General features: G+C 21.9%; 1 protein-coding gene across 1 annotated transcript in view; it reads right to left on the bottom strand.

Moving 5' to 3' along the window:
* Positions 1-20,161, bottom strand: part of LOC105360626 (cadherin EGF LAG seven-pass G-type receptor 1) — a 106,663-nt gene extending 86,502 nt beyond the window's left edge. The window contains exon 1 of the mRNA XM_011497581.1: positions 19,983-20,161. Coding sequence (XP_011495883.1) covers positions 19,983-20,161 — 179 coding nt within the window. The remainder of the gene's footprint in view (positions 1-19,982) is intronic.
* Between the last annotated feature and the right edge of the window lie 220 nt (positions 20,162-20,381).

Below are 20,381 nucleotides of genomic sequence, written 5' to 3'. Positions count from 1 at the left end.
AAAAAAAACAGTATGCGACCAGAGAGACGGAGAGAGGGAGAGATATAGTAATTACCATTCACCCATTTTGTTATATTCAAACAGGACTATATCTTTATTTAAAATATATACATGCAATTATGTATGTTAGTATATATCATTCACATTTACAACATATTTTAAATTTTTTTAATTTTTAATTTATATGTTATTGAATAATATTCATCTAATGTTAATCGAATGTTTAGGTATTAAAATTTTTAAGTATTTTTACATTTTTTGGCAACTTAATTTCAATTCTTTAAAGTTATTATAAATACTGTAAAATAATAAAGTCTATTTTGTTGTACAAATGAGAGGCTTTTTTAACTTTATTAATTAATTTAAATAAAATAATTTCATTTAATTTCTTGTTTCTACTTAATCAAGTTAGTTACACATTTAAATGAGGTTTCCTTTTTTTACACATAATTTTTGTAATTGACTATAATGTTATACCGTTTGAATTGGTATATTAATAGGTTCTTTTGTCTGGAGAATTATTATAGCAGTAACTAAATATTTATATTATTAAATTTACTGGTTTTATTAACTAAATTTTGTAATTTACGCATAAATGCATCATATAAATTTTTTTTAATTTTTAATTGAATAAATTTATATACTTTATAAAATATTATTATAATATATGGCAATTATAATGTTTATCAACATTATACATCATATCTTCATATATATGATTAGTGTAATTATAAAGTAAATATTATTGTTTTCTTAATTACTGGAAGATTCAAATTCATAATATCTATAAGGAAATGCATATGTACATATTTATGCAAATATATTTAAATTGATAAATACGTAAATGTGTCAGCAAACAAAAATTATCTATTCATATCTACCAATGATATTCGAATATATATACACAAAATTATTAAGAGATTAAAAAATTTATTGCATTAAGATTAATAAGAATGTAAATGTTAGATCCCGAATCTTTCATCCATACATCGACAGCCGCCTTTTCTAATTATTTCAAACAGGCATAATAGACATTGTAATAGACTGCAGGTAGATGTAATAATTTGGTCAGTTACTCCAATCATTAATCCAATAATTATTTAAAGAAAATAATTTCATTTCCTTATTCCCCATTCTTAAAGATTTATTAAAATAAATTCTTGATGTTTCAAATGTGAGAGAAAGATTTATTAATGGACCGACATATTATTCGCATTAAGGCACTGAGCGAAAATAAAAATTCTCGATTTATTGTATATACGCACGAAGCAATGAATTAAATTATTGCATAAAACAAGTAACTATTATTATTATTAATATTATTATTACTATTAATATTATTAACCTTTATGCTGCATTAAAGATAATTCTGATAAGATAATAAGGAAATTTTCATTTATTTAAGTTATTTCAATAAATTTTATTAAATATATTAACTAAGATTTACAATATTCATGACTAATCGGGATCATCGAGTATTGTATGCTAGTATTTATTATCAAGAGGGAATTTAAGTCGATTATCGTTAAACTTACTTTATCCCATGCTTTAATTTTCAATTTAAGTAGAGAAATTTTGCGTAATATTCAATCTGCACTATAAATGGAATTATTGACCAAACTAAGATAAATATATATATAAAATTTTTTAATTAATTAAAATAAATATATATTACTTTATTTATATTTATATATACTTTATTTATATACTAAATTTAATTAATCTACTAGATTAATTAAAAAATATATATTATTTTAGTTGGAGAGCTAATAATAATTTGATTAGATTTATAATCAACGTAACTTTTCGATATACTTTAAAATATTGAAATCTAAAGAAGCATTCAATTTTTGTTGCCAATTTTTGCACATTGGTTCATTATGACAATTAAAATTTTAATTACTATAATTAACACAATTTAGAATATTAATATTACGATGCATATTTTATATAATACAACAACTTATACTCTTTTTTTGGCTTCGTGACTCATTCGTACACCCGGCATTTTAAGGCATACACTCGCCCACATACCTACACATACACTTACGCGTATATTATAATATTATAAAACAAATATTTAGACAAGTTTAATATTTGATAATATAACGAATAAAATTAGAATGTAAAACAATTTCGATTAGATTATATTATATTAGGATCAAAAATATGGAATGAATATTAGGAATACAGAATTATTATATTATAAAAAACTTGTAGAACTATAAAAAATATGTTTATTAATTTTGAATTTCATTCGAGAATATTTTTAGTAATGGATTATAGTTTTTTTATATAGTAACATTTTTCCACACAAATCTCGTAAGAATCTTTTCTCATTTAACTTTAAAATAATATTGATTGTAAACAAAATATTAACAAAAAAAAAAAAAAACTAATATAAAAGAAAATACTAAAAGTTTATTATAATTAATAAATTTTAAATAAAACATGTAATTTTATAAGCATAACTAATTGTCAAAAATGTTTATTATGAAGTAAGGTGAAATTATTACATACAATCTAATCTTGCCATATAAGACTATGTATACCTGACACAGTTTTTATGCATTGTATTTATTAAAGATGATTATTTATAAATGAGCTGTATCTAATTGAGTATTGGAAACAAGGCATTAAAAATTAGGAAAAATACGAGGATAAATCTTTTATTTAATAAAAAGTCTATTTACTAAATGCTTATGACTTTGTAAGCTATTTAATCGATAAGCTTATACTACTAATAATAGACATATACCCATTCATGGAGGTATGCATTGTTCTATCTTCAAATAAATGAAAAACAAAGACTCTGTTCGATTTTAAAGGTTTAGTTTATGACTCGAACTACCAATTCAATAGTTCAGTGGATTAGTCTCTCGGCAGGATAACTTGAACGGAAATAATAATTGACAAGGCTGAAAGATATTATGTATTTAGTAAAAACAATGTTTATTAATGTAAATAATTATAACAATATTGCACTTTGATGTAGAGAGAAATAATTCTATTGAAGTAGTGAGGGTTTATTCTTGCATTCTTGAATTATTGTAGATGCTATGGATGTGACTAAGTATCTTGAAGTTGAAGTAATGCCGATGTTGTAAATATCAGCTGATGTAGTCAGTCAATCATGCTTGTGGTGAGTTAGCATGAGAAGATGGTGTTTGAATCAAGTATGTTTGATGTTTGAATAACTATACTTGATATGGTGTAAGATGTTTATGGAATATGTTAAGTAATCAATTTTGTCTTTAATTATGCAAGGGGGCAGTAGAAGAATCTAGTCACAGTTGAGAGTGAATAATGGTAAGATTTCTAACTCGTGAAGGATTTAATAATCTGTATTTATAGTCAATTAGTCGATCTGTTGTTGTCCTTCTTTGACAATGTGTGTGAACCACAGTGACTCTTGCGTCAGCTGTTGAGGGCCTGTACGATGTCGAGGGTTAGTTCGAGAGAGCGTAAATGCAACACTTTTGGGTTCGTGTAAAGTTTGTCGAGGTAGAAAACTTTAACTATAACTAGTTTGAAAAAACCACGATAAACGTTAAGGAGTGTATATATACAAAATTCTAAGCAATATCAGCCTTCAATTGCCTTAGAAAGTAAACGTATAATCTGGGAACCATTATTTTGAGGAAGTATTTGTTTTAGTTTTGGTTTACAGGGTATAAGTATTTAAAGTACTTTTTGTAGTAATGAAATATATAAACAAATTTATACACTTTGTAATTAAAAATGTTAGTAAAGAACATTAATTATAATGTTATTTTATAATATACTTTTAATTAAAAATATATAGTTTGCTGTTATAACATTTAGGTAGATAATTTATATTATAAATTGCTTTTATTCATCTTATTTATATGCAATTATTTTGTCTTACTTATCAAGGGTATTTTATAAATATTTTATTTATTGACATATACTAACGTGGGATTTTGTGCAAAAGATAAGATTTTTTGTATTAATGAAAACTATAAATGTAACACAAATTGTGAGATAAAGTAATTAAATATAATTTAATGAAAATTAATATTAATATAGCCTAATATATATTTCGAATTATATTTATTAAACGAAATAATTGGTTTCACATTGTATTATAGTTTATTGATTTGGGATTATAAGTTCAAACTTTCTAATAGGAGGGTACAGTTTTCAGCCTAATTAGTCCAAGTTCTTGAAGTATTTGAGTTTACTATAATAGAAGCACATTAAATTTACAATTGAATTTCAATATAAATTATTTATTAGTTATTTGCTTCTATTAATACAGAATTATTCATTCAAAATTATATTTACTATATAATTTTATAAATATATAATACTTTTGTATAATGATGATTAAAATAACATATATTTCATAGTAGATGATATTTACGGTTTACTTTTATCTAATTATTCTATTCATTTCTACTTTAATATTTAACATAAATAAATTTTATTTTAATAAAATTTCAGAAATATAAAATATACCATTATATTATATAGTTCATTATAATAATTAATTTAAAATTATTAATTTATTATTAAATTATTAGTATTATATATATATATATAATATTTAAAAATAATATTATAAATATATATGAAAAATTTTAATTAGAGAATATAATATTAAGTATACATTTAAACTTTAACAATTTTCTTTCTACCACCATTACGAAATTATATTTACATATCATTTATGTGAATCTGTACTTTCTATTCTATCTATTCTAATTTAACTTGTGTTCTCTGTGATTTATTGTTTCATAATGCCTTTTAACTTGAACTTAATATTTCTTCATTCTTACGGTATTTAAATTAAGATGAATATCTATTCCTTTGTAATTATTGAGATAATAATACAAAAATATTATGTTTAGTTTCATGCTTAATATAACAATATATTAACCTGATGAACGCATCCAGTTCTTCGTTTTGAGGGATTGTGTATTAACATATATTCCAGTTACTTTTGTTTATTTTTATTTTATTTTCAATGTTAGTATTTATTCTATTTAAATGTTTTAATAATAATCTTAACTTCTAAGTTATTCATACAAAACATTTTAGCCTTATCTTATAATTGACAGTATTTAACTTAAAATTTTATGTTGTATTTAATTTAATTTAATAATATTACAAATTACTTAAAACTTGAAACCGTCTCAGATTCATGGAACAGAATCCGATATTTCCATTAGCTGGAAATATCTCACTATTATACTGATAAATCCTTTTCCGCAGGAACACCATTGTAGTCTCCGAAACATAATTCAAAAGGTTACATGAAATGAAAATCTTCTAGTGATCCAACTATGCTCCATGCTATACAAATATTATAACTATTTTTCGTCTTTTTTAAATATTTTTTATTTTAATCATTTATTTATAAATATTGACATTATTGTATAATATTCTGTAAGTATTATATTACTCAATATTTAATAAATTAATGAAAATTGATTGAATAAATTTAATTGATCTCCAGAAAATTTCAAAAAGATATTTTATTACAAATATTAAATGAATAATTATGCAATGTAAACGTTCTACTCAATTGAAAAGTTAAAACGTAATTTCTTTTTATGAAAAGAAAGTATTTTTTTTTAAAAAAAGGTGAAAGGTTAAAAAAACTTAAAGCTTTTCATAGAATGTTATTAACAATTATTTTCATAAAATAAAATAGACCATTTTTCATAGTATATAATATGATTTATTTAATATATAATACATTATTGGCAAAGGAATCTTTGTTAATAAATAACTGGCTAGCAATTGACTATAAAAATCATTTATGAAAAGGTAAATTTTTATTGATAATATAATAACAAATAATTTATTTTCACGCATTTAAGCCTTATATATTAATATGTTATTAAAATTGTATTAGCCATAATTCGAAATATATCCTTATGACATTTGTTGTACAAATATCGTGAAATAAAATGAAATAATCAAATGATGATAACAAATATATAGCATAATAAAAATTTTATATAACCTTTTAAGTATTTACTTTTCACAAACTTTTTATTATTGATTTCGAATTAAGTTTATTTTAAGACACCATTACCCATTACTTATTTTATATTGTTAAGCCTATTATATATTTTAATCAATATTCACAAAAATAGTAAGACAAATTACATACGATTCCAACTTTTAATTAAAAAAAAAACTTGATTGTTATTATTTACACCAAAAAATTTTTTCTAAATTCAATAGAGTAGAATTAATTAAAATAAATAATTGCTTTAATACTATGTAATTAAGACTTTAACTTATACCATTTATCATACCATTCATTTTTTTAATTATTAATGAAATATAATAAAATTGATATTAGAATTGTTATTTATCATAAATTTTAAATAGCAATATTGAAGTTCAAAGTGCATTAAATTATATAATATTTTATATTTAAAAATTATGAGAAAAAATTCAAATATTCTATTAGTAATAATTGGACATCATTTTGCATAATTCCTCCATTATATTTGGTAAATAATGCTTTCAATTATATAACTTTTTAACTTGAAAAATATTCAAATTCTCTGATTTTATTAAACAAAGAATAGAATAAAGTGATTTATAATCGAATATACTCAAAAGAATTTTAAATCCAATTATCTTATAAAGCAATTATTCGACATTGGAAATTAAATGCAAGCATGTACTTTTTAAATAATAATATGTATACTTTGAAGAAGTACTTGTATTATAATTAGTAGCTCAGCTTTAGTATATTGTAATATATAGTTTTAGATTAAAGATAATATAATGTTTTATGTTGATATTTTAATATAAAATGTTAATCAACTTTGTATCCGAAATACTTATTAATTTTCGTAATATCTTGTATTAAAAATTTTTTCCTTTTTGAATCCTCAAGTATTGGTTTTTTATATAAAAAATTTCTGAAATTTGATTTAATAAATTACATATTTTGTATTGTTTCAAATTATATTTGAATATAAATAAAAATAAAAATAGTTTATTTACTTCTATTTTTAAGTAATTCCGTAAATCATGCCTTTTTAACTTTTCTATTTTCCTGTTATTATTAAAATTGTGGTTCGGCTCACTTTGAATTACTCTTATTTATGTAATTTATCCGAATTTCGGCTTCCATAACTATAATCAAACACTGAGTTATCCTTTGAGAAATAACTTTAGAATTTGTAGAACTTGTAGAATTAAAATAATTTCAGTTTTTCATATTTACTCATTCAAATTATTGAAAATGGAAGTATTACTTTTATTGGAATTCTGTACATATACTTCAATAAAATTAGATTGGTTTCAATCGCATGAAGATGTACTCATGACTTCTTCATGGCACATCGAAAATAATAGTTTGGAGTTTTATTGTAAAAAAAATTTGTTAACACAATTTCATTATTAATTTATTTTTCAAATCTAGGTTTTATGGTTAACTTTCATCCGATTGAGTTTTCATGAATATAAATAACACTATAACACAATATTGATATTTAAACTTGAATTTGTATCCAGTAGTGAAAATTTTATATGAAGTTTTATGGAACGTGAAACATAATTTTACAACTACACATAATTCTATTGAACTGTTTACATTTATTATCCAGACTATATTAATTCGAGTCATGCAAAATCTTCAAGCGTAAAGCTTGTACTCAAATAGAGTAAGACACGAAAGACATACCAAAAATGATAAAAAAAAAAGTGAACGGGAGAACAAGAATAGGTGAAAAGAGGCAGGAGCTCGACATTGGCTTGCCTTTACAACCTCGACTTTAGTGCAAATCCTAGGGCGACGGGTCTTGCTTTAGATCTCTTTTTTCGGACTCATCGGGCTTTCAACGATGCGCACACATCCTCGTATTATATCGTGTCAGTTCTTTTTCTATAGAAAAAAAGGAATGGAAAAAGAAGGATACGTATCGTTTCAATTGATGCTAGATGAAATTTTTTCATTTTCTCATCGTGATTCGTAATCTTTCTAACACTAGTGAGATATTGAAAAAATATGAAGATTGCGAAATATATCATAGCGAGCCAATACTGGTAGCGTTCCGAATATTTCTTCCGTATCATCGAATATAAACAATATGAAAATTACTCTCTCATTTCTAAGAATACTTTTTAAGTACAGCGGAATAGCTATCATTCGTCAACGTTTTTGTTCGTATTATAAAAAAGTAATTACTGTTTTAGAAAAAACATTTATATAACAGAAGTTAAGTTCACTCATAAATTTGAGGCTGAATTACATTGAAATTCCCAAAATGTGATATGAATATATGAACATATCAATATTGTAGAGAAATTATAGTAAATTAATAATTGTATTCAAAATTGTTAAAGAAAGATGAATCATAGTTAGAATTATTTTTATAATATTTAAAAGGTCATTATGTACATATTTCAAAATTATTGTGTTTTATTATATTGATTGATACTTATGTTAGTGTAGTATGTTTTTGATTATATATTATTTTTATAATTACATATTTAATATTACTTATTGTTACAGAAACATACTTTGGTATGACAGAAATTAATTTCTTTGAATTCTATTATATTTTTGTCTACTCGTTCTTCTCAAGTGCAATTTTTATTTTGGAGTAAAAATATTTTAGCACATACATATTAATATAAATTTTATATAATAATAATAATAGAATCAATTTTAATAGTTCAAAACATAAGAATTTTTACAAATAATAAATTATTCAAACTGTACAAATTCGAATAATTTTAAAAAGGAAGCAATACAAAATATTGAACTTGAGTGAAAAATTTTAATTTTTATTTTATTCAGAATAAATTTTAGTTTTAATTTATTGAAATTTAAAGTTTAATTGACTCGCTTATTTGACTAGTTTAATATAATTATTTTTAGAAATCTATTATATCCTTTATTTAAGGATTTTCTATATTACAATTTTCATAAATCTAGCTAAGATCTTATTGGAGCATATACATGAAATCATGCATATTCAAAATATAATGTAAAAACAGAATATTTAGTACAAATTGAATATAATAATATTGTGAATTTTTATAAGTGCAAGATTTTAATTAAAATGTGATATTTTTCAAAAATTATTATAAATTATAATTAAATAATTCAAATTATAATCATAATTGAGTCTAATTGTTATAGTTAACAATTTTAGCACATTTAATTATAAATTTAAATAATGCATAAATAAATTAATGATTTATTTGTAAAAATAAAACATTGAATTACATTGTATATATAAATTACATTGTATAATAAACTTTTAATTATTTATAAATACTTATTTTATAATAAAGTTTTGATATCTTTAAAAAAAGCAAATGATATTTTAGATTAATTGTATTAAATATTAATAATTATTTTAAAATATACGTTTAAATTGATTTAAATATTCATTGAAGAAGCGAAGTTATATTAAATTGATATCAGGAAGACGAATGCTCAATACATTATCGACTCTTCCTTATTTCGCATGAAATATATCCTAAATTCTTGATTACGTCTAAGTTTCACCAGAGTTCAATAGAATTTCATCGTATAGCATTCATATTAGCTTCTTGAAATATAATTCTTTCTGATAATTTTATTTAAAAAATATATTTTTATCAGCGCATGTAATTTAAAATATAAAATCAAAAACTAACTGATCTAAGATTTTAGATGAGTAGGTCAAAATTAATTTAAGTATTCAGTTATTTATATAATATAAAGTTGAATCTCTCTCTCTCTCTCTCTCTATATATATATATATATATATGGATATATGAATTCTATTCAAAATAAAGTCAATTTAAGCGTATTTTGAAAATTGAAGTTAATTATTCAAAGATATTATCAAATTACTATTTTACTTCTTCAAGTATTTTAATGTATTAAAAGTATTTTTGTAAGCATAAACCAGTGGTATATGACATTTACAATAGTTGCCTTTGATCTTATATAACTGGATGGATTACATGCAACTTCATTTTCATCTTTCTTTGTAATTCCTCTTACGAATATTAAAATTTCAAAATGGTTGAAATGTATATAAGCACGTCTTAAATTCTTCTAAAATTATATTTTAATTATTTTTTTAATTTAATCTTTGAAAAAATTTAAGAAATTCCTCTGTAATATTAATACTGTTCAGAACTTTAAATAAAATTGTATTAAAAAATTTTTTTTATATAATTGTTTTTTACTGAATGTTAGACATTGAAAATTATGATATGAAGAATTACATAATTATGTTAATGTTATAATATAATTGAGAAATTAATATTCTATCAATTAAATATATGTAGTTCATCAATAAAATAAAATAATCAAATATATGTATGTCATCTATTTAATAATCAATGAATGTATACGAAATATTTTATCAATTAAAGAGTTTTCTTGAAAAAATTCTTTGTTCCAATATATAACAATTAATATTAAAATATATATCTAAAACCATTGATGTTATCATTAATATTTTTCATTTCATATATTTTTAATATATTAACTTTAAAATGAATACTTATAACAAATATTAATCTTTTAGAAAGGAAATCATATTAGTTTTTATGTTGGATAAATTTTTTGTTGTTGTAAAATATGTAATCTAGTTCATAATATTTATTATTATTTTCCTAATAAATTGATTTATAATACTTTATTTATGCATATTGCTACATGCACACATGTATGAATGTGTATCTACAAAGTTTAAAGTAATGAAAAAGGTTTATTTTAATACACTATAATTGATTTTGTACAGTATTTTATAAAACATTATTCTTATATATTATTTATTAAATTTCAACTTTTTTATACAAGGTTGAAATATATAATTTTTATTTTTTATTATAATTTAAAATATTAAATAAAACATAGGAGTATTATAATAGATTTATCATGCTTTTATATAACATGTAAATTTTTTAAAAGATTTTTATTTGCGGCCTTGTCAATTGTATGGTCAAAAATTTAATAACTTGAAATTTTGTATTTGTATTCTAGTTAAGTATTTCTTTTCCATTTTTATATAAAAGCTTAAACAGTAATAATAATTCTTATTAGATTACGGTATTTTATCATAATTAATTTAACTAAGATTTTGACTGCAATATCTTGAATATGAAATTTGGATAATTATTTCAGATATTTAATTTAATTGCTTATTCGAACTATAAAAGTAATATATTTGAGGAGAAAAGCGATTTATTCATTTTCTCAAAGTAAAACTCTTAGATATTGCCGTCATTTACAATTTATAAAACCTGAACTAATTTTGCTAATTTGTTAATTTGTTAAAAATTTTAACATCATTCAAACATTTGCATTTGTTAATGATTTTATAAATACTGTATTTAAATCTATACTTTTGATCGTCAGTTATAAAGTTAAATACTAGAGTTTTTAGATAGTACATATTCTCGAATCTGGACTGCAAAATATCTAAATTTATTTTTTATGAGATGCTTCGTGCTTAAAATTATTTTAAAATACGGAATGATTGTGCAATCTTTAGCAAAATTCATAAACACCATGAAACGTAAACACTTGAACAAATTGATGATAATTTAAAAAATCTTTTTTTTAATATTTTAATATATATATTTTTTCAAATATTTTTTTAAAAATATTCATCTATTGTAATAATAAGCAGCGATTAAAAAATACTGTTACATTATAGTTCAATACTTATTAAAAATAGTTGAAATAGACTTTTATACATCTATCTATAGGAACCTTAAACAAAAATTTATAGATAAATTTGAATGAAATTATATCTCAAAATATATATAATTCAGAAAATTTCCATTGTACACTAAAATTGAATATTATAATATACTCTCTAATTATGTATTAAAATACAAAATAAGACACAAATTTTAAGAGCTCCATTAAAACTAATTGAAAATTTTAAATTTCAAAAGCGGAAACTAAAATAAAAGTTTGCAATTTTGTGTTAAAGATTAATACAAATTAATGTAATCATTAAAATTAATATATGAATTTTCTATATTTTTTAAATAAATTTAATTTTTAGCAATTCAATTTTTCTCAAAAAGGATGAAAATTCATAGACAAATTTAAAGGTTAATCTCTTTATTAGTATATTACATTTTATTTAAAAAATTTTAATTTATACAACAAATACAATAAAATTTCTCCGTATTAATATTTAAGTAACTATTTTAATTTCTAAGTTCTGATTATTAAAATTTCGTCTATTCCATAAATAAAATCTAATCAAAATCCAACTTTAATTATTGAAAAATATGGATGTTTCATAATGTCAATGTTAATCCGATGATTGCATATTTTTTTTAATTGTATTTTATACTAAAACTATAAATTAAAACCAAAATGGGAAGAATAGCAATTTAAACGAACTTATTTATCTTTCGTGTAACTCTAATAATGTTATTGTTACATCGAAATTAGTGTATAAGGCTCCTTTAACTGACCTCAATGCAGATTTCTATAACAATATGAACGAAGTATGTGTTATGATAGAAAAAATTGTTTCTAGTCATTATAGGATGTCCAACTTTTCTTACCACAATACAAAATTAATTCTTCACTAGCATTTCTATTTCCCGCCAATTTCCGATCGTTCCACACTCTCAATCATAAAATTCTTTATCGTTTCTGGTATTTGTGGCTTTTTCTGTATCAGACGTACAATTTCCGTCTCGCTTATGTATACACCAAGTTCACCAGAAGATTAAGATTGTATGTTAATACATTACCATGTAAATTTAAAATTTGTTGAAAAAAAAGGTCAAATGTTTTGCAGTTCAAATATTAATATAATTATTGTTAGTGTCATTAAATTGAACAGATAGAAATTAAAATCTATCTATAAAACAAATGACACGAAAATTTGACATACAAATTATTAAGAGGTAAACGGAAAATATTTATGCCTATAAATAAAAATAGCAAACTTGAAAAAAAAAGAAAAATATTTATTTACTTATATACATATTTATATGTAAATTCAATTCATCCTTATTAATGTAATAAGAATTGTATCTACCTCTATTGATAACTCATCTGAATTTTATTAAACCATTTGTTTGAATGACTTTGAACGTCTAAATTATACTTAAAAATTATTTATTCATACCCTTTAAATTTATATGAAATCTTTTGCGTTTGATATTACTAAAGTAATAATTTTCAGTAATGCGTTAATTTTATTACACAAGGCAAATTAAATATTTTATACAATGAAAATACCTTAATTATACAACAATCAATAATTGAAAAATAATAAAGTAAAATATCAGAGATTTCAAAATTATATCAAATATTATGAATGTATAATTTCATAAAATTTAAATTTGCAGTACTTTTTTATACGAATTTTATTTATGAATTTCACGTTAAATCACATCGTAATATATTTGTTTAATGTTACTGTTATTAACTAACGATCAAATGGTATTGTAATCTAAACTCTGAAATATTTGAATCAATTTGTAAACAAGAAACGAAAGAATACGGTAGTATCGTTGTTTTCAGGTTTATTTTTATAATGTAAATTGTTTGAATATAAATTTTGTTAAAAGGGAAAGTTTTTTCATTCAGCAATCGTATATTAAAAAAAAATTATAAAAAAATTTGATGTTATAATTTACAAATATACGGAATGACATATTATTAATATTATTTTATTATCCATTGCATTATCTGTAAATTATAAATAATATTATATTTGAAACAAATATGTATTAGTATATTTAATTTTTGTTAATGAACCTTTTATTTCAAATAATTCTAAACATTAATTTTGTAAATTGTTTTCAATTATTGTTTGATGATAATAAAACCTATTATAACTTATCATACAATAAAAAATAAATAAGTTGAGCTAATTTTTAACAACTTATAAATTTAATCAATACATGAATTTTAAAATCTTATTTCAAAGATACTTCTAACTTATATTATTGTTTTATCTACAATTCCATAGTTTTCTTTATACTAATTTCATCAAAACGCTCTTTAATTAGAACTGTTATTCTTGGACGAGAAAAGCTCGCTATGCGAGAAGCTCTCTAATGTTGGGCCGTGAGGAAATTGCTCCTCAAGCCTTGGGTGGTTCCTACATCTACATCCGTTATAGTAGCTAAATGATCGTTCTCGGAAAGGCGAATAGAAATTACATGGCTTTTCTGACGCGCTCTGTTAAAAGCGAATCTACTTTTCTATTGATTCATTGTAGCAAATTGTTCTTTTGAGTTTGTTTTTGGGTATTGTAAATTACTAGATCTAATGTGCTATTAATCAGATTTTTCACGGAGATGAAACTCGTCCCCATTGCTTTGGTGATAGTCGGCGTTCTTTATTCTCCGCGATCGATGAGCTGTCGCTGTTCGAGACATCTGTTGCACTGTACTTTAAATCCCCAGACAAAGTGACGGTGCATTTACCGAGGACGTTTTTAATAAAATCTATTTAAACTTATTTTACAACTACCGGGTGTTTTACAAACTAGGATGCATTATCAGAATCGATTAGTTTTCCTTACTTCGTCTCCCTTTTTGTTCTTGCCGATAAATCGTGTGAAATACCTATATCTACAAAAGTGGATTGATCATATATGAATTCTATGATAAAATTATAATATTTAGATTAAGATTATACATGAGAATCTATTTTTTTTTTTAATTACCTAAATAAGATGTACATGATACATGACTATTATCCGAAAATACAAAACCAGTTTTACTTACATTATATTCCTCTTATACATTTTATTTTTATTCAATGTACAAGTAATATTTTATTTTATTAAATAAAAAAAAAATTAAATTAAATTTTTGGCTATATGGATATATCGTTTAGACATCAACTGTTTTAAAAATATTACATAATATCTTTGAGGTTATAATCAACGGTAACTTAAGCAAATTTGTTCATTCAATACTTTCGTAAAATCAAAAGGAAATTGTATCGTAAAAATAAATAAAGAGAAACAATAATGTAAAAATTATCGAATGCAATTGAAGTCTATAGTATACAGATATGAATCGAATTGTGTACATCAATTAATGAACTTGCAGGAGACACAAAATATTTATTTAATTCCAAGTATCTCAATAAATATATAGAACTATTACTTGATTTTTAGTTCTAGTCTTTAAAATGAAAAATTACAGTTATTTTGATCTGTATAATTATATAATCAATATTTTCGTAGTAGAAATTTAATAAATGTACATATAGTTATAAAGAATATATGTATATATTATAAAAAAAACTAGTATTAATAATAAATTATGTGTTGGATTATAATTTTAATGTTAATTTTTTGCAATATTAAATAATATCTACTGTTTATAAATAATTAAAAAGCACTTTTACCCAGTTTTTCATTAATATTAGAACAGTTGTATTTCAAAAGAATGGATAAAAGTTAAATGTATTTATATGCTTTATAATAAAAATTCTGATAAATTAAAATTTTTAGTTATTAAGTTTATAAATTTAAATGAGTAAGCACAAAATAATTTTTTAATAAATTTCAAATTAAAGCATGAATAAAAGTTTATTATAATATGAAATTTAGCAATATAAAAAAGCGATTATTTAATACCATCATAAATAAAAATTATAGAGATTTTAATATTAATATTACGCAATTTTTTTCTCAAATCTAAATTAATTTTGAACTTTATTAGTATAAACAATTGAATAATCCCATCAAATCAAATTATACTGCCTGCATTAGTCAGTATATACATTCACAAATATATGCTTAGCCAACGTCCTCTTATCCTTAATTTATTTAGCTAAAGATACCGTATCATTTTATGAATAATTTGAAAAACTGACGACTAGATATAATCTAAGATATACGTTACTTTATAATAAATTAAAATTTTAAAGCAAAGAAATTTGCAATTGGAAATTTATGAAAGCACACAATTTCTATTAAAAGCTGTTTACTATTAATTTTCTGAATAATTTCATAAAACTTTAGATTTAAGTGTTTTTGAAATCGACAGCCCCAAAAGAAAAAGACTCATACATAAGTCTACGAACCGATAGGCAGACAGGAAGACAATAAAGAGCACGTGAAGCGATTGTACTAAATCAAAAGTTGTTCACAGCTTCGTATTTCCCGAGGGTAATACTATGGTTGAAATTATTCAGAACTCGCCAACCATATTTATTTCGCTAAATTCTCCAACAGCAATATAAAGTTATCTCTCTTCAATGTAAGACAGCGCATTTTCTCAATGTACGAAGATTGTTTTCTTTCTTCTACTGCATTTAATAACTTTAATTGCTTTATTATCATAGTTCAATATATATATATATGGCGAGAGGGGGGGGGAGAAATTTTTTAGCTATGTCTATTAGATAAAATACAAAAACTTTATAAAAATTGATTATTTACGTTATAAATAAAATATTATTATATTGAATTTGGAATATATTGATATTTATATTGATATATCTATTCATCATTTGGAATTCATTTATACAAATCAATTTTTATATACTTCAAATCCCATGTTAAAATAACTACGGATAAAAAAAATGCGCCGGAATGGATTTTCGATATGCAATATATGACAAGTTTTAAGCATATTATTTATTCCATGAATAATTTAACAATGAAAATATAATATATTTCTACGATACGTCAAAATAATGAAAATTATAGTTAAGTGATTTGATCGAAGAGAGGAAACACGCCATTTGCGGTAACAAAACAGACAATCCATTAATCAGAGATACCGAAATAGGGATTTCTAACGATTAATCAGAATTCAGAGTATAGTCAATAAGAAGATTAGAATTAATAATGATTTAAAAGAGTCTATGGTTAGAAGGAACGAGAAAGGATAAAGTTATATGTTAAGCAGATAAGAAGTGATGTGAAAAGCAAATTTACCTTTACGAAAATAAAATAGTAAATATTATTAATTAGAGAAGAAATAAATATTTTAATATTATTAATACTTTTTTATTAATCTCAGTTCTATTCTATGTATGTGACGTAAAATAATTATGAATCAATAATATACTGAACTAATGATAAATAACAATACACAGAATAAACAAATTTATCTCATTCAATTTCATTTTATCAAAATCATTCATTTTTTATGTATGCAGTATATACATCAATAATTATTCTTTTATATTGACCCGCTTATAACAAAAATAAGTAACATAATTACAATTATATATACACTGATACACGCTAATGATTTTCATGAAGAATTACATTTCTTCTAATTTTTTTTAAATTGCTAGTTTATATTTTTAATAAAACAAGATCAGAATTATTATAGAGATGGAATTAATTTTGTAAAATGCATACGTACATTGAGCTAATTTATTTAAACCATGCGTTCCTATTTTTTTATATCACAATTTATTTCATACTTTTCTTTTGCATTACTAATTACCATTCTATTCTTTTTTTATATTAGCATAGTAATATAATTTCACGAAGAAATTATTAATATATAGAAGAAAATTCTTCTACTGTAATTTAAAATTATGATTGAAAAACTGTTTCATTATTTTACAAATATTTTTATTTTGTATAAATATACTTTATAGTAATATTATCAAAATAATAAAAATTTCATAAATGTTAAAATAAATTTTTAATGAATTGTATATTTCAAGCATACTTCAAAATAAAAAGATATGTAATCCTATCTTGAAAATCAAAAATTAATAAAAAAACTATATTTTTAAAATATAAGAAAATAATTAAATAACCAAATATTCATAATAAATAAATTATTATGTAATTCACTTACATATTTTTTCCAAAATAATATATTATTATTTTTAAATTAATTTTACCGTGTTTTCTCATCTTTATATAATTTTTAAATTTACATAAACAAAATAAATAAATAATAAATATATGGAAGTCTATATAACAACATTAATATTTTAAAGTTAATAAGAGCGTATATAAAAAATAATTAAAATAAAGGATAAATAATTTTTGTATTGATTCTTACACAATTATATTTTATAATATATTTCTCAATTATGATGAAATATTGCATGATAATAGAAATGGAAAAATTTCCTATAATATTTATAATTTATTTTACAGCTTCATTTTATATCAACTCTCATTTGATTAAGAATAATATTTCTCTGTGCTATTTGCTTATCGTTCGGTTCTCTCCTATAATTAATAGGAAGTAACAAGCAGTGAAAAGCTATTTTAACATGAACCGGTAAAATATATGCAAATAAGAATAAAGATTTTTCAAGCAATTATTCCTAATAATGTTAATGTAGCTAATATTTTTATTAAATGAATAAAACAATTTAATATTTATAATATACATAAGAACTGTATATATAATTCATTTTTCACAAAATCTATAATATTCTATGAATGTATATCAAATAAACGATTTATATAGTATTCTCTGTACAGGTATAAAGTTATTAATTCAATGAGTCATTTGATAAATGATAATGACCTCTTTTATTATTATTAATAATGATATATTAAATAAATTATATTGGTAATATAAAAATTTTTTTTACTAAAGTAACAAAAATAATTAATTATTACATTTCTTTATTATTATGTAACTAAACATGAAGGATAAAGAATAAGTATATGGCAATGAAGAATAATTTTTAAGTATTTATTAAAAAATGTTACATAAAAAATTTGATCATTATAATTTAAATATAGTTATTTAACTTATTCAATATAAATTTTAGTATATATAAACAATGTATATGTATATATGGCTATTATTTAATTATAACATAAAAAATATAAAAAAATAATTATCGAGCAATATATTGTAACATTTTCGTTATAGGTACAAATTAGCGAACCTATCTAGACTGGCGCAAATACAATTCGAAAATCAAACATAGTAAAGCCCATCAGTTTATCTACCTGGTCACAGTTTCATTGTTTTTTCGTCTTCTTGAGCATTGGTGAATTTAGAATTGTAATTGGAGGTACACTAAATTATTCGTTTGCACCACAAATCTTATTAATTAGTACAATCATGCGATCTTTTACCCAACTTGTAATGCAATGTGTATTATTAAATGCCAAAGCCCATGCTACTGAATTTATATTATATATATATATATATTACGGAAGATATTAAGATAAATCATTGAATTTGAGTCTTTTGAGTTTTTTGAAGATTTAAAATGTATTGATATATATTTATATAAAAAGTTAGCTTATTATTTTGTTTAGTATCTTTTATATTATATATAATATTTACTAAAATAGACTGCATCTGTAAAAAGTTAATATTATTAATGATATTATACTGCGACATATATATATATATATTACAGTTAATTGTCAAGGTTTTATAGTCTTACATACAAAATTTTAACATAATATACTTTTAAACACTTTTATTATTTTTAAAAATTATATTTTAATTGTATTTGTAATATTGCCTAATTATAAAGATAAATGATTATTAATATACCATAAAATGTTATTAATTATTCTTCTACGATTACCCATTAAACAAGTATTAAATTTATCTTATATAACTTTTAAATTACATATCATAAACTATTCATGTTATTTATATTAATATTCATTAGAAATATCTTGTACTATAAAATTTTTTTACAAATTTATATAAATGTTATGTGTAAAACTAGTTATATACTAATTGTTATAAATTTTAATATACTTTAAGCTGAAGATTATGTAATTTAAAATGAAAACATATAATGTAAAATAATGTATTTTACATTTTAATTGTTTTTAAATTATTTTCTGGATAATGTTTAATGTGCAGTACAAATTCTTATAATATATTTTTATTACCAAAAATATAAATGATCACGCCAGTAGCTCTATAACTTTATACTGAGTATAATGAAATTTCATATTTTTCTTTTCGATTAATAATGAAATCGTTGCGATTTGTTAAAAAAAAATTATTTGATGCTTGGAAACTATCAACGTCGTATGTTTCGTCCAAACATGCCATGTACTGTGACTCACCTGTAGGTAATAAAGGCAAAGACCAGAGCAACGAGGGAGATACTACCGCCCAGTACGACCACAAGACTTAGCACGCCATCCTGATCAAAAGAAGCCGCCAGACCCGTGGATATGCCATTGTCAATGCCATTTGAGGATTGCGGAAAGCCGTGTATCGCACCCGTATACAGTGTCTCCATCCTCTTAATTTTTATTGATTTACCTATAATTATAGATATGTGGATCTGGCAAGATTTTATTATAATTTAAAAATCATTAATTTTATTATTAAATTACAAATACGTATTTGATTGTATATTACATATGAAACCGTTAGTATTAAATAATGATTTAATTTGATATATATTTTATACGCATATGCATCGTATTTTTTAATGTGCACTGTAAATTTATATATAG

This window comes from Ceratosolen solmsi, unplaced genomic scaffold, assembly GCF_000503995.2.
Source record: "Ceratosolen solmsi marchali unplaced genomic scaffold, CerSol_1.0 scaffold47, whole genome shotgun sequence".
Taxonomy (NCBI): domain Eukaryota; kingdom Metazoa; phylum Arthropoda; class Insecta; order Hymenoptera; family Agaonidae; genus Ceratosolen; species Ceratosolen solmsi.
Note: the sequence above shows the minus strand (reverse complement) of the source record. Positions and strands in the feature narration are given on the sequence as shown.